The 17,500-nt window shown below is 34.4% G+C and overlaps 1 protein-coding gene across 2 annotated transcripts in view; it reads left to right on the plus strand.

The window, feature by feature from the left end:
* Positions 1–17,500, plus strand: part of LOC129231078 (neuroligin-4, X-linked-like) — a 256,715-nt gene that overhangs the window by 206,766 nt on the left and 32,449 nt on the right. For both annotated transcript variants that reach the window (XM_054865331.1, XM_054865326.1), the window contains exon 5: positions 17,020–17,141. In XM_054865331.1, coding sequence (XP_054721306.1) covers positions 17,020–17,141 — 122 coding nt within the window. The remainder of the gene's footprint in view (positions 1–17,019; positions 17,142–17,500) is intronic.

Consider the following 17,500-nt stretch of genomic DNA (forward strand, 5'->3'; position numbering starts at 1 on the left):
AACCGTCAAGTCAAAGCCATGTACACTGGTGTGCAAAAATTAAGGACGAAGTCGAAAAATTAGCATATCAGCTGAACGAAGAGGCAGAGCGGACAGAAAGACCAATTAGGAGATTAAGTAAAGTGATGTACGGTAGCATATGCGTAGATATGCAGGCAGACGTAATGGGGGAGTGTCTGAGTAGTATAAAGCATGTTGTCGGTGTAAGATCAGTATTTCTGGCAAAGAGATTGCACGCCGTACAGCAATTAAAACCACACCGAGTTGCTGCCTCAGCGAGAAATGGCGAATAATCAATCTGTTAGACGACATCTGGATGCTTTTACCCGAGGTCGAATCATTGAGAAGTTGGAGGAAGGTCGCAGTGTGACAAGTGTGACTGCAGAGTTCGGAATTGCTCACAGCATCGTTTCACGACTTTGGAGAGAATTTCAAACTACAGGAACAGCTATCCGGGGGTTCAGTAGTGGTCGTCCACGAGGAACCACACCCGCAGATGACCGGTATATTGTCTTACAGGCCAGAAGAAGCAGGCGGCAGACAGCGGGAGAAATCGCTAGACACACGACACAGGCGACTGGACGACCGATATCGCGTTTTACCGTGGCCAGAAGACTGCACGGTGGTAGTCTGTTTGTACGACGCTCTACACGGTGTGTACCTCTAACGCCTACCCATCGGAGAAGACTTCTCTGTGGTGCCGGGAACACCGGAATTAGAGAGACAATGAATGGGGACGAGTACTCTTTACAGATGAGAGCAGATTCAGTCCGAGTAGCGATTCTCATCGCATACTCATTTGGAGAGAACGGGGAAGCCGCAATCATCCCTCGAACATCATTGAAAGGGACAGGTATGGAGGTCGCGATGTTCTCGTTTGGGGAGGAATTATGCTTGGTAGTCGTACAGACCTTCACATCTTCGATGCAGGTTCAGCCAACGGGACCCGTTATTGCAACGAGATTCTTCTTCCATATGTGCGTCTTTTTTAGAGGCGCTATGGGTCCGCAGTTCCTTTTCATGGACGACAATGCACCGTGTCATCCAACAGTAGCTGCCAAACAGCTCTTAGAGAGTGAGGATATTGAACGTATGGATTGGCCGGCACGATCTCCGGATCTCAATCCCATCGAACATGTATGGGATTTTCTAGGCAGACGCTTGTCAGCTCGTACCGTACCACCAGTAACGATTCGGGAACTTCGATTGGCGCTGCAAGACAAATGGGCAGCAATGCCTCAACAACTCATTGACACCCTCATTAGGGTGGGCGGAAAAAAACTTTTTTTGGAAATCTGTTTTTGGATAGCGCGGAAAAGTTGCTATATGGGCCCGTTATTACCCATAAAAAATTTCGCTAAATTTGTATATTTAACCGGCGCTATTTGACCTTGAAAAACTGAAAAAAAGGGCAAAAACGCACTTTTTTCAAAAAAAAAGGTGGGGGGGTGGGGGTCAAAAATAAAAGTTTGAAGCTATTTTCAGCAAACAGAAGTATCTGTCAGTGAATTAGTTGAAATCCTCAAAGACTTTTATACATTTCGTAGAATATTTAGTTACGCTCCTTTAAGACTGGAACATAGGAAAAATGAAAAAAAAAAAAAAAAGTTGTTTTGAAATAAGTAAATACTGAAATGTTACGCAATACGTTACTTAGAAAAAACAGTGAAAAATTCAATCAATTTTATGCGACATTAGTACGCCAATTTAAAAAAATTCACACACTCAAATAAAAAATAGTTACATAAGATGCTAATTTTTCAATCTTTGATTCCAATTGTTTCTCCTGGATAATAAACAGCGCTCAACTGCTTTTATTACTCCTCAGATTATTTTATAGCTATTTTACGAAAAAGAGAAAAAAAGATGCCAGAAAATCGAAACAAGTGATGTTTAGGATGAGAAAGACATATCAGTACCCAGCACAAGTGGATTGAGGGTTAAGGGAAGTAATATTACATTGAATGAACCTGAAACAGAGCTTGAATCAAAAGAAAGTGCAGAAAATACAGAGGACGATTTTAAATTGAATTATCCGCTTTCAAGAAAACGTAAGCGAACTGATGCGCCATCAACAACGACAAGTCAAATGAGAATTTCTATGCCTCATACAGTTTTAGCAGCAGATCTAACTGGCGCTTCAAATGGAGCAATGGCTAAAATTGCTACAGCAATTCTCGTTGATTTCGACCTAGTTACTCCTAAACAACAAAAATATGTAGTCGATAAAAACAAAGTAAGGTGGGAAGTCGATAAAAAAAGGAGCGAGCTAAGAGAAAGGGATTTAAGAGCAGTTAAAGGGGCAGCTATAAACAGTTTGTATTTTGACGGCCGCAAAATGACACCCTTCAAAAGACATCTGGCCATCAAAAATTAGCATCTGAAGCACATGTAGCAGTGATAGAAGAACCAGGTAGCAAGTGCATCGGTCATTTATCACTAACAGTTGGTGAAAATGCAAAAGAAATTTCGCAAGGTATTATAGGCTTTGCAAAAAAAGTATAATATGAGCTTGTGCTTAACTTATCGGTTATTGGATGCGACGGAACAAATGTAAATACGGGATGAAAAGGTGGAGTAATTCGTTTACTTGAGACATATCTCAAAAGACCTTTACAGCGGAACATATGTCTGCAGCATTCTTTTGAGTTGCCACTGAGGCATCTTATTCTTGAATTGGACGGTTGCACAAAGGTGCCACATTCATATTCTGGAGCTATCGGACAACTTCTTAGAGATTGTAAAAAAAATCCGGTGGTCAAATTTGACTGCCATCTTCTTCTTTTGGACATGGAAGACATAAAAAATTTAAGTACTGAACAACAACATTTGTACAGAATCTGTCTTGCCGTAAAAGATGGTAGTTGTCCTTCTAGCGTGGCTGACAGTAGCCCAGACAAACTTAGTCATGCACGATGGCTGACAACTGTAAACCGTTTGTTACGCTTGTATATAGGCACTCCAATTCCATCAGAAAATCTTACAATGCTTGTAAAGTAGGTAATGTTAGTTTATGCTACAATGTGGTTTGAAATAAAAATGAAACCGAACTGCCAGTATGGTGCCCAACATTTTTGGAAAATGATTTCTCTTGCAAGGCAGTTTCCAGACAACGTTCAGGAGATAATTTTCAAAGTTCTCTCAAATAATGCATATTTCGCTCATCCTGAACAGCTACTGTTGACAATGTTGCTTTACTTAAGAAAATACATTCTGGAATTAGCTGTTAGGCGCATTCTGAACTCTAGAAATTAGAAGCCGAAGAGCTCGGATAGTGTACGATTTTTTAAACGTCCTAAACTCAATTTGGAAGTTGTTGATTATGTAGATCTAGTTGATTGGGCAAACTGTGTTGTAACAGAGCCACCTCTTACAATGCACCTTAAAGACCAACAATTGAAAGAAAAGTGCAAAGAACAGCCTACAGAGTTCACTTTCGAGAAATTTCTCTGTCACACGCAAGCTGTGGAACGTTGTGTGAAACTAATAATTGAAGCTGCAATAAAAGTTCGTGGTGAAACTGCACGAGATGGATACATTCGGGCCAAACTTCAAGCTAGGAAAGAACTTCCATCATTTCATAACAAGGGACAATATTATTAAAAAAAAATAATATTCATTATGCATGGAGGTATTATAATCAAATTTGAAGATTTCTTTTTCAAAATTTTATTATCTCTATATGTAATTCTAGAAAATGTATGATACTATTGCGTGATAATTACTATGATTAATAGTGCTATTTAATAAATTAGTCTATGATTTAAAGTAATAAAAAATATATTTTCACATTGGTTTTTAAAGAAATTCAACATTTTTTCATTTTTCTCCAATTTTTGATGTTGGAAAGGAGCTGTTAAATGCTCATTAAAATCAATGAAACATTGTATGGGCTCGAACTGATTGATTATATAACATTTTCAGTGCATTCCAGCAAAATATTTGGAATTTAGTTTTTAAAAAAAAATCGACAAAAATTGATTTTTCTCTTTTTTTTCGGTTTTTCAGTATCAAATAGCGCCGGCTAGATATTTTTTAATATCCAAGAAATTTTTTGTGAGTGCTAACTAGCTCACTACGCAACTTTTGCGCGCTATCCAAAAATTGATTTCAAAAAAAAAATTTTTTTCGCCTTATTTCGGCTCAACCTAACCCTCATTCTCAGCATGGACAGTCGCTGTGAAACCTGCTTAGCAGTCGGGGGAGATCACATCCCCTACTAAAGACCGGATGTTTCTTGTTGGACACCCATCACAGGGATGTTTCGGCCTTCAGTCGCATTGTGCTCCATACTACTTTTTCAATAAAGCTTCTTTTTATCCCTCTGATTTCTCTTTTAGTAAGTTTTGCTTACATTACACATGTCCTTACGTATTGGGGATCTTACGGTATTAAATGTGTTGATTTGGAAAGCTTTTGTACAAAGTTATATTGAAAAAACCGTCTCGTTCTTAATATTTGCAAACCAGTGTATATTGACAAGAGAATTACCATGTACGAGCTTTTGAATTATTTTCGTTCAGAATTAATGACATTCTAAAATCCAAGAAAAAAATTCTCCACTGCGTTTTGTGAAGACTTTGCATCCGTGCCACACCTCAAAAGTTAATGAACTCAAACGAACAAAAATACTAGAGCGTGTTGAAAACCAAAAGTACTTTCAGTTTCTAAAATTTCAGATTTCTAGTAGGATAAAATTTTCCACAACCTGACCTTAAACGTGGCAAATCGTTACGACAGACAGAATTTCAAGCTTATTTTTTTTCTTATTCGAAAGAACACCATCAAAGAAAAAACTTATTTTGATATTGAAAGATGTGTTCTTTCTAATGGTATAAACGAAAAGAAGATACGGGGCGACAAACTTAGGCTACAGCGCTATGAAAATAGGCTATTTTTCACTTGAACGGTTTTGATACCGACTTTGAATCACAATATCTTTTAGAAATTAGATATTTAAGCTCTGCAACTGTAAACCATTAAAAACAAGTGCTTTTACAACATAATCACGAAGTATGAACCTTTAAATTATTTTTGCTCAGATTTTATAACAACGTAAAATCCAGGAAAATATTTCCCCACCGCGCTTTTTCACGAGTTTACACGCATGCTATAAAAAATATAATGATCTCAAATTCAAAAAAAAAAAAAGAGTGTATTAACAGTCACTTGTACTTTAAGCTCCAAAAGTTTCAGGGTTCCATCGTGATACATTTTCTGCAAACGTTGTATAAAGATGGCACTTTGTCACAAAAAGCTCATCCGCCAATTTTGCATCATTTTTTTTTTTTTTTTTGGGAGATTCTAAATCCTCATTATGTGGATCTCGGAAGCTGAAATTTTTTCATAGGTTAGTTTCAAACTGATCTCTACACTTCTATAAAATTTCATACAAATCGGAGATGGTCGAGTGGAGACCACTAGGTCACTTGACATGGAATAACTCTTACATAAGTATTTAAAGAAAATAGTCATATGATCGGCTATAAAGGTTTCTTGTTAAAGTATGAATATGATTTGCTCAAACGTTCTGCATAGCTTAAGAATACGCCTCGTGCTTCACAGAACACGTTTTCTGTATCTTTTTAAGGATAATACGCTTATAATATATAGTTATATATATGTTTATATGTATAATAATTACAACTTTTTAAATGTATAAAATGCAACACCGTACCTTTTATTTTTCTTGTCGATATAACAAATATAGATACGCACATTTTTGGCTCTGCAAACTTGGAAACTCATATTTCAAACAAGAAAGCAATAATGTCTTTCAGGAACGTATTCTTTTAGTGGACAAAAGAGTTACAATTTTCCAACCAACATCTCAAGGGGAAGACCGAGAATACAGTTTTATTATTTACAACTCTGCACTTTTTGATCCTTCTTTTTCGGCTTCCATTTTACCACCTTCGGACTCTAGCCTCAGAAGGAATACAAAATGCTCTCGAAATACGGAATGGGAAAAGTGAGATGATTCCTTCGGAACGAGTGGTTTTTTCTTTATTTTCTACCCGACCAAATGTTTTTCATACATATATGGAATCTGGATTCGAAGTTCAATTTTCAAAAGTTATATTTGAATTTCAAATCTTAACCCAAAAGAAAGATGCACAATGCAGGCTGAAATACTCAAAAGGGGAAGAGTGAAATAATAATGATAATTCTGAAATTTTTAATTCAAATTATGTTTTTCGCAATGACGAACTAAGACAGGACCTCATTGGAGTTATTGTTTCTAGAAACGACTTCTGTCCCCCCCCCCCAAGCCTGCCTCTCCTCCTGGGCGGTTACATGTGCATAGTTGTGTGTGTGCGTAGACCTGTGTGTATGCACGTAGGCGTGTTTGAGTGTATGTGTGTGAAATCGTGTGTGTGTGTGTATGTGTGTGTGTGTGTGTAGGACATGGACACCTCCGACCAGGTAAAGTAGATAGCTCAAAACCAGAGCAGCCGCGCCGCCAGCAGAGGTCGGTGGCTTCTGGTCCAAGTTGAAAAAGGCACGGACACCAAAAACGGTCAAATGAAAACAATAAGCAATCGTGATTGCTCAAAAAACTAAAAACATATCGTTAGGGAAGAGACATTAAACTTCCGTTAAGCTTGAGAATTATCTTTAGATTGAGAGTATTAGATTAAGATTCATCTATTAAATCCAAATAACAATTAGTGTTTAGATTATTTAAAAACCAAAGTCATCGTATCGGTGCTCAGTCAGAGTTGGTATTTGGAACTGAGTTTACTGCAAGCATATGGATATATAAAAGCATATCTGGCATGAAGGAAGTTGTGCAAGATCATAAGTTTTGAAACATTTCTACATACAAGAAACCGCTACACATGGTCAAAAAAGTTAAAGGACTCAGTGAAAGGCAAAAAGATCAAAGTGCCAAAAATAAAAATTTGAAGATAACTAGGGTCAATGGTAGTAGCCATCTCTATTTTGGAGTACGAGATGGTACCTGTAGGTTCGGTTATACATTATGATTTAGAAATATTTAGCAGTGAAAGTACCTTAGGACTGAACTTTTACAACTACATTTTTAAAAGCACGAAAAAATCTCTATAAGATATTCCATTTTCAAATCGTGAAGGCGTTATGTGGTTGAAAATTGACTGCCAAAAAATACTATTTTAATCTTACAATATATTATCAGTTCTTCCACATATCAATTTGACACATATCACACACATGTGCCGATTAAGAGGGAGCTCCATTCAACCATCTTTGCCCTAACACTGATGATATTCGACAGATATAAATCCAATAAATTCAATCACCGTAAAGGATGCGTATCTGACTGCTGCCCGAGACAGCATGCGGGCCTTCAAAAGCAGAATGCGTGCAAATACACGGGTATCATTTAGATGCATTAAGCCTGGCCGTGAACGATCACTGTTTGTGACATGATGCCAGACCCTTGATATCAATTAGGGATCAAGTATGGAGGATTAATTATTAAGCTAGGGGAGGTGATCAATTTGTTCGTAATTTGAAAAGGAGATTTGAGCTGCTGCGCCGGGTGTCATGCAATTTATAATTGATTGACGGCTGGGAGATAATTTAAACCCTTTTCGCCGCTAAAGTCTATTAAAATTCAGAACTTGTCATTCAAAATGGGAATAGACAAGTGTAAATCAAATGAAATATGCAATAATTATCATTGAGCGAATTACGGAGGTTATTCAATATCTGACGAGATTTTGAAACTTCAAATGCAATTGCTTTTTCTATAAAGAAGTACAACAATAATGTATGTTGCCATAAAAATGGTATACTTATAAAACTTGGTTTTAAATAATTAAAGAAGTCTAACTTCTAAAACTTGAATAAATTATTTTTAAGTATAAAAAGAACCGACTTCAAAAAACAAAGAGGAACTAAAAAGTAAAAAATTATTGGTCGAACTTACATACAATTTCTTACCCAAACCTATAAATCAAATTTGTTTTACAATTACAGTACAAAAATCAACTAAACTAAACATTGATAGGCACTGATTTTATTTAATATACGATGAATTATTTTAATACCTAACTAATTATATACGAGTTCTTAATTTTTAATAACCATTTGAAGTAGGGAGCCTCCGATAAACTACTACCTAACGTAACTGAGTAGGTATAGATTTATTGACTAATTTCATGTTTAGTTTAACTAGTGATCAACTCAGGATTTCGTGGCTTGTCAGTTACGTTAGGTAGTAGTTTATAGGAGGTCCCGACTTCAAAAGCTGAATAAAAATTAAGAGATCGTATATAATTAGTTATTAATTAAAATAAATTATCGTTTTATATTAAATTCAGTGTCTATTTTATAATTGGGTGTTTATTTTAGCTGATTTTTGTACTGGAGCTGTAAAAAACCTTTTTAATTATAGGTTTGGGTAGGAAATCGTATGTAAGTACCACCAATTATTTTTTACTTTTTAGTTCCTCTTTATTTTTTGAGGTAGAATCTTTTTTTGTTTATTTATTTGCTTATTTATTTTTTTTGCCGTTTAGTATTGTATAAATAAAATAAGTACGTAGGGTAGAGTATGGTACAATATGGGTTTTTTTTTTTTCATATTGAAATTAATATAATTAGCTGAAGAACCGGTGTCTAATTCCTTTTTCTGGTTCGTTTCCGTTTTGTTTTGAGAAGTTTAAAATACAACACTAGGCTGTAAGGATAATTCAAATCCTGTATAAAACCTGATCTTACAGGTGGATTTCCTTTAAACAAACTTAATTGTAGACATCAAAGTTTTAGTTTATAATCAGGAAAATAATGTGTTAATTGAGATTTTAAAGGTAGTTTAAAATAAAAAGAACAACCATAAACATTAGGAACTTACAGAAAAAGAACTTTCCATTCAAAACTGCACAAAACACTAAGATAAGATAAATTTTTTTTTTTTTTTTTTTTTCGGTACTAAAAATAATTTTTAAACTTGTGAATCTTTAAGCGTCAAATCGGTATTTTTGTTTTAAAAGTTAAAGAAAAAAAATAATAATGACAAACTTGAATCATTTGTTAGTAGACTTGTCAAATAGCAGTAGACTGAATGGAGAATTGATTTAGTTCAGTCGAAGCTTTTTATTTTTCACCGATTTGTTAGTACTGTAGACAGTTTCGTTTTTCGCATGTTTCTCGTAAAAAATTTTAAAGAATGACTTAAGACCTAAAAAGACGCTTAATGCAATGTAAAAAATTTGCAAAGAGCGAAATTGTTACAAAATATTAAAAAAAAAATAACTTAATAAGTAATGAAAATTAAAAATAAATAAATAAATAAATAAAGTACGGTCTTGACATGGGTAAAAAGTGCGTTTGTCGGTCAGTGTGTCTGTTGACCTTCCTGTACGAACGTTATGTACCAGTTTGATTTTTTGGTCAAAATTCGCAAGTGCGAAATGTCATCCAAGTTGCCATTTTTTTGCGGGCTACAAATTGAACCAGGAGTTTTTAAGGGAAAAACAAAAATATACCTGTAACTTACTTTTTTCTCATTTTCTTAATTCAAAAACTCTTGAGGCTACAAAGGTAGGATGTTTACTTTAAGTTGTTTGAATTGACATGGACTATGCTATGGAACAGCGATGCTCAACATATGGCCCGCGGACCATATTCGGGATGCGTTGCGATATTGTGTGTGGCCTGTTGATTTGTTCAATGTTACAAATCGAAAAGTATGAGAAGTGACAATGTCGCAAATTTTGAGCCAAGTATTCAGAAACCGGTTTCTGAAAATAATGCATTTAATAAAATAAGCACCAAGTAATTGATAACAACAGTTAATAGTATGTAATTTTCCTGCCCGCTTCATGTTTTCCCATGTTATGTAGAAAATAATAAAACATTTCGAAATATTTTTGTGTTCTGGTCCGTGTGAATAATTTTAATATTAGGTTCGGTCCTCGAACGGAAAAAGGTTGTGCATTACTGCCATGGCACAATACAGTGCGATGCTGATCCTATGTTTGTAAATCGAAACAGCAAACTATTTAAAAGTTTCCATAGATTTTTGAAGGAGAAGTTTTACGAAAGAGCAAATATTTGCAATCTGGTTTAGTACCAACATACTTACAAACTCATTACGATCAATAATATTTGAATATTTGTTTAACAAAACACAAGTTCATATTTTATTACTTCGCACGTAGGATAGGATAACCATTTATATATAACTATTTATTTTTTATCAGGGTTTATATTATATTATATATATATATATATATATATATATATATATATATATATATATATATATATATATATATATATATATATATATATATATATATATATATATATATATATATATACAGAGGGAGAGAGAGAGATAATCAATCTTATAAAATGTATTCAACAAATATTTGAAATGTATCGCTTTCATAGGTTATATTTTTTCTCAAAACATGCTTGAGTGCTTGAAAAAATTAAACTTCGTTTTTTCTCTTTTTGACTTCGTAGAAGAGCACGTGTATTTGCATTCTGTTATGGAAAGTTTCGCATGATAATGGGGGGGGGGGCAAACGCAAACTCAGTTTTCGTGATCGAGGAAGGAAAATGAAGCTGCAAATTATATTTACGTAAACGATACTAATGAGCTCTTTACTACAGTAGATGTGCATTCTCACTTTTGAAAGATCGAAGCCTGATTTGATCTTCTTATTATTCATAGAAATATCAATTAAACGCAATGCGTTTCGTCATTTACCAAATTATATATTTTTTTATTTCATATTTAAAATATAACTGCTTATGTGAGAGTCTGTGGCAGCACTTCTTGAGTTCGTGGTAGTAACAGGTATTGCCATATTTTAAAAATAACAGGGAAGTCGTTGTGTCCGAGTTTAGCAGCAATGCACTTTGAAAAATGATATTTACTAAACATCTAAACATTAGGGTGGGCGGAAAAAAGGATATTTTTGATAACCCCACCAGTCTTTTTATATATCTTTGAAAATATTTACATTCCTTTGCAGTTTTTAGTTCGCGCAAAAGTCGCAAAGTTACGTGAAATCAACCAAAAATACACGTTTTCAGCTTCTGTTGTGTATTGCAGTATTTCTTATTTTTGATCCCAGTTATGTATTTTTTATTTTAAATGTGCACTATACACTTCCTGGCTGGAACTACAATTATATTGTGTTGCATTAACAATCCAGAACCCATCACAAGTAGGTGGTTGAACTTTGCATTTCGCCCTGCAATTCCCTAGAAAACTGGATTTATTGACAAGACTAATTGTCAAGACTTATATATTTGTAAAGTAACTTTCACAATACCTATATGGTTTTAAACAAGTTTCAACGTTTTGATCAAGGTGTGAGGTTGGACTTACGACTCAGTTTTGGCACTATTGCTTGAAAAAATATAAAGGTTTTTATGTAAATCCATCTCTTCCGCCTGATACCTCAAATGAATTTCTGCAGATTCACTGAACAGTTCCAAAGTCCATTACACTGCCCTTGTGTCATATGAGAATTTTAAGAATACATACTTAAGCAAATGCATAGTTTCTAGAAGGGATAAAATATCCTTGTTATTTACATTATCACTGATGCGGAGGAAGTAAACAATTTGACCTGTCAACTAACTGCTGTAGTACGAAGCTTCAAATTTTAATATTGATGGAAGAAATTCTCTTATTACAATAGAAGTGTTTTTTGATTGGTAATTATTTGCATTGCATAGATACCCTACCATAATCCAACTCCTTTATATTTTGCCTTTAGTGCATTACCATGGACCAATAACAATTTCTCAAACATAATAAAGTAATCATTTCTTTTAATCACCGGATCCACGATGTTTTGAAGATTATCACACATCTTACTTGTAGATTTTGCAACTAAAAATAAGTCTACAGGTAAATGTTTTATGGAAGGTTGTTCTTTTCTTAAAACTTTTAATTGTATCAAATCATAAAAGCATAAGATATTATTTACGAGTGCCTTCATTCCGCTATTAGTTAAGTTTAAATATTATACAGCCCCATTACTCCATTAGCACACGTTAACGAAAGCTAATGACTAAAACGTCTTAGTTTTTTGGTAGCGAGATCAAAGTCAAAATTTGCTTTCTGTATTACATTAACAATATCCATCAAATACTTTTGCTCTGTTTTTAAGTCAGTTTCAAAAACTTCGATTTCATCCGACCGAGTTCTTACTAAGTTAATAATATTTAATTTTACAAAAAACGGTTGATGCTTTACCCATAAACCAGTAAATGTTCCTATTCTACACTCCGGCTGTGGAGTAGGTTATTAAACTAGTTAGTGAGTAGGTAGGTAGGTTGTTTTGGCATGAGACAAGATATGGATCAATGTAAAAACCTTTATGCTCGCAATTCTTAATGTAAAAATGGAGTAACAAGTCCAACTTCAAACCTTGATCGAAACGTAGAAACTTGCTTAAACCATATAGTTATTATAAAAGATACTTTACAAATGTAAAAGTCTTGTCAATAAGTCCAGTCTTCTTGAGAATTGCAGGGAGGAACACAAAGTGCAACAACCTACTTGGGGTGAGTTCTGGGTTATTAATGCTTTGCTGGAATTAGCAGATAAAGAGCTTTATAGTGCACATTTACTATTAAAAATATATAACTGGGAACTAAACGAAGAAATTCTGCTATATATAAAATAAGCTAAAAACGTTGAATTTTGGTTGATTTCACGTAACATTTCAGCTTATGAGCGGACTAAAACTAAAAAGGAATATAAATATTTTCAAAGATATATTAAAAGAGTACTAAAAGGAAGCATTTTAACGGGATTATAACAAAAAACTTGTACATTTGGGTTTTTATAAAAGAATTGAAAAATTGACCATTTTTTACCTTTTTTTTTTTCAATTTTTGCTGCCAATGCACGATCTGAAGACAAAATTATTACATTTTTAAATTATTTTCCCCATGTTTAGGATGTTAATACACAACTTTACCTTGCTATTAGAAGTTGCTTATGAAAAATTTCCCTTTTCGGCATACCCTACTTAACTCTTTTTATTTTTATTTATTTATTTTTTTTCTTGTTAAATCGAGGATGTAGTACATTTGTCCAGCAATTTTTCTTATCAACCCAATTGGTATAAAAGGACGAATTTTATTATCATACTTCCTTATGTTGTACTGATATTAAAAGTGCATGAGTAGCACTTTTTTCTATTTAAATGTGGATAAGTTTGAATGCAGCCTAGTGGATTACATCAGACTTGAGTTTAAAGGGTTCAGTGCTCTGAGTCAGAAATCGAGTAAAGGAAAACCTACCAAATGTATCGCTCAATTGGAAGAAGTGTGCCACAATACGAAGAAATTAAATTTTAGTAGAGAAGCGTTTGAAGTTGAACTCTTCAGGCAATTTGTATTACGAAAAGTAAATTTGCTGTGCTCTTCAGTGGTTAATATTCGAACAAAAAATTCGTACTCCGGCACTCTTCTTCCAAACGAGCGATATGTGTAGAATGTACTCATGAAATCTATGAGCTTGTTTGTCCTGTGGTTGGTTGCTAGGAACTACAATGGGTAAAGGATTTCCGGAGACTATACCTCTTGCAGAATTATGCTTCTTTTGTGAAGGGGGTTTAACAATCTATTGGGGCAAAATTGGACGGACATTTGTTGGAAGAACATTTGTTCTGATAGATTATATAAATAAGCTTAAGCAGTAAATTAGAATATTAAGTACAATAGGAAACGCAAATGGCAGGTTTGTGTTTGTAATTTTATAGCTGCTTCGGAGTACAAATAATCCTTTTAACAGGGTGCAAAATAATAGGTTTTAGATTAAATCATTGCGCAAAACGATTTACCTCCAATAATTCAGATATTAATGCATTAATAAGAGACTTGCTTCCTGCTCCAAAACACGAGTATGCCATTTGCATACGTCTCCAGTTATCATTTATATGAAATTCCTCTTAAATAATTAATTTAAAGTTAATATTTTTACTGTTTACTTTCGAGGGAACAGTTCAATAATTCAACCCATACATGCATTTTTTCATACACTACTAAATGGTTCTTACCACACTTCCTCACGGGACGAGGGAACGTCCGGGCCTCCAAGAAAACCAAATGCCTACCGCCAAGGAAACCAAAACGACAGCAACCAACAAAAGTAAATCCACCGCCAAGAAAGACGAAGAAAACAAACGTGACTAAGTACAGTTTACACGAAAGAACAAATTGGGGTTTTCTGGGGTTTTCAACCCTCTGTATCTCAGCTCCATGAAGATTCCCGGAGTTAATTTTTGGTATACGTATTCCCTACTGGCCCCTGACGAAAGAAACCGAAATACAATCCCCTGGACTATCAGGGGGAGGAGGAATTTAAGTTAGAAAATCGCTGTTCAAAAAAGTTTTCACACTCTTTGACAGGGCTACAGCCCAGACAAAAAGAGGGATAAAGCTGAAATTTCGAAACACATTCCTTGCGCCCTACCGATGTGCCTTTTGTGCTATTTGACCCCCTCCCTCTTCCCTCTCGTTTTTACCCCCTAGATCGTACCTTCCCGGGATTCTTTAACAGCCCCTTGAGGGGCAGGGGCTATGATAATGATTTTTTGTACACGCATTCGTAGGGAGCCATTAAGTACATATACAAAAGTACCCATGGAGATGGATAGATCCTTTAAATTGTTTATCTTTGTTTGCGAGAAGTAAACAACCATTTCACTTTGAAAAGCTTCCCGCCAAATAGGATAAACAATTCAAAGGATTTATACATATTTCTAAGGAGTTAAAGGTGGGAGGAGGTTCTAACGGAAGTAGGTGTGATGAAAGCGGAAAACAGGAAGGATGAGAGTTTGACATATTTTTTGCGATTAAACTACATATCATAACTTTTTAAGACTGAGGGTTTTTGGGTTTAGGATGAAGGCTTTCTTTTTTGTTCAAAAAAGTTAAAGGTTTTCTTGGCGGGGAAATTTTTACAATAATGTTGTTTTTGATGAGATGTAGCATTTCTCAACGTTTAAGAACTGAAATGTCAGAGCTACAAACTCAATTCCTTCTGGAACCATGTTTTCACCAAAACAATTTACCTCCAATAATTCACTCTCTAATGCATTAATAAGAGACCTTCTTCTTACTCTAAAACAGAGACATGCCATTTGCCAACGGTTTTAGTGTTCACTCATCTGAAATTCCTCTTAGATAATTCAAGGTTAATATTTCACAGCTTATTCTCAAATTAACGGATCAATAATTTAACCCATAAGTGCATTTTTTTTCATACGCACTTGAATAGTTGTTACCACCGCTTCATGTAGTGTCTGGACGTTTAAAAACAAAAATATTCAATCTACAATCTCTATTCCTTTTGGAACATTGTTCATTTCTGGACGGGCGGGAGCACTTTACTTTTCTGCCAAAAACTTAAAGCCATTCCTGCCAAATTCAATATGTTCTAAATCAAAATAGGTTTATTTTTTAACAATCCCTGAGGTTTCATCGCCAATCCAAGAATAACTGAAATTCCGCTTGAAAAAATTGAACTTTTTTATGATAGCCAACTGTTTTTTTTTTTTTTTCAATAGCTGCCAATACTAGGCTGTAAAGTTTTGTACGTTATCAATTGCTGCCTTTCGCCCGTGCGCTGTGAGAAATTAATTCCTATAAATTTTCATAGATCATGATTTCTAATAATTTGTGTGTCAACTTTTAGTACAATGATTCTATTCCATGCTGTTCAGTTTTTTGAAAGTTTGGTAAGTTTAAAAGAAAACTTCGTGATAAGAGCCAAAAACATACGAACAAAATTGAAATTTTTAGAAGGGACGCTTTTGTTTTTTATATAAGTGAATATAAATGATACTTTTACCAAAATCTATAAATTACTGAACGTCGTATTTTAACTGCTAAAATTCGCACCATATTCCAATCTATTTACCATTAAGAATAATGACGAAGCGTTTTGAGTCTATCCAATGTGTTGCTGGTCCCCTACATTCATAGGTCATTTAATTTTCTTTCAAACATTAAACCTTTTTTTGGGACACAATTAGCAGAACAATTATTCTCTTATTTCACGAGAAAGTTTCAAAATTTTTTTTTTTTTTTTGGTGTGTATTTTGTAGTGTCAACCCCTCAGAAAAACTTAATGTTTTATGTTAACATTAAGTATGCGAGATTAGAAAAATGATGCTACTTTGGAGTTCAAAGTTTTATTGTAAATCGTAGTTTTTAAAACAATCTTGGGTTATTAAAACTTTAAAATGAAAACAGAATTTTTTATTGTGTTTTAATCTTTAATGACCAGGGGACGTATATCGTTGCCTCAGAGCAACCATAAGGCATCTAATCCCAGAAACAAAAGAAAGATCTGTTGTTCTGAGGTGACAATATCTTCCCCAAGTTAAAAATTTAGTTTATAAATTATTGAGGCCTGATATTATCATTATAAAAAAAGTATTTGTTTAAAATAATGTTGTTAGTACAGTAAGTTACCACCCTATAGCCAGGGTTAAGGCAGAAATGCATGAAATACACCGACAGCTGAGTCCATCCAGCCGAGGACTGAACGAGCACGAAACTGCAGTCCTCGGCTGGAATAACAGAGCTGGCAGTGTATTGTGAGGCTCTGCCAAGTTGCGCTCTGACTCTGACAATGTTTATCTATGTTTCGGAAAACAGGAAGGGGTAATTGGCGCTAACTTGAATTGAGAAACTTTTTTAGTAGTTTTTCTAAAATATTCCAACTAAAATCCGAGTCAATAACACGTCTATTTTTCACTAAACTTCCCTAAAACAGGTAAACATAGTCAAGGTCACAGCTCAACTAACCAGAGCTGCACTTTATTTCATTTATTGTTATTTGTTTTTGAAAGCGTTACGAATTTCTATACACTATAGCAAAACTCACGTTCCTCAAAGGGAAGAGAGCAATTTTCTTCAGTCTAAAATTTATCAAAGAATATAAATAAATGTGTTCCTTCTTCAGCAACACAGAGTTATTACTTATGTGAAAAGAAACCTTTTTTAATTATATGTTTTCGACGTCTATAAATATCCTTTTTTTAGGGATCCAAATACCGTTGTGGATGAGGAAGGAAAAAGTGGTGGAAATGAACGAGGGCGTGGAAGATATGAGAAAATGAACTGGCCAATTTACGACAGTGTTCATCAAAAGTACATTGCAATAGGTAAATATGCATTTTTAGGCAATTATTAAACTGGAATGACCGATTTCAATATTAAGTTCATGTGTGCAATACTATTTTTTAAAATAATAAATATTATTAATCAAAGTATAGATCGAGAGAGTTAAGAATTAATTTCAGTGGAAATCAGATATACCACCTGCAAGATATTTATGTGGATACTAAAGCTTGACCTCGACCGCCGAATAGTAAGAGGCAGGTTCTTGCTGATCCTATCAATTCCAAAATAATAACAAAAAAAAAAAAAAAACAATTACAAATGACAAAAATGATGTTTTTGCTTCCACGAGCACTGCGTAGTTTTTTTTTTTTTTTTGGTAACGATTTAACCTCTGCCTGTG

Source organism: Uloborus diversus, chromosome 1 (assembly GCF_026930045.1).
Source record: "Uloborus diversus isolate 005 chromosome 1, Udiv.v.3.1, whole genome shotgun sequence".
In the NCBI taxonomy this organism is placed as follows: Eukaryota; Metazoa; Arthropoda; class Arachnida; order Araneae; family Uloboridae; genus Uloborus; species Uloborus diversus.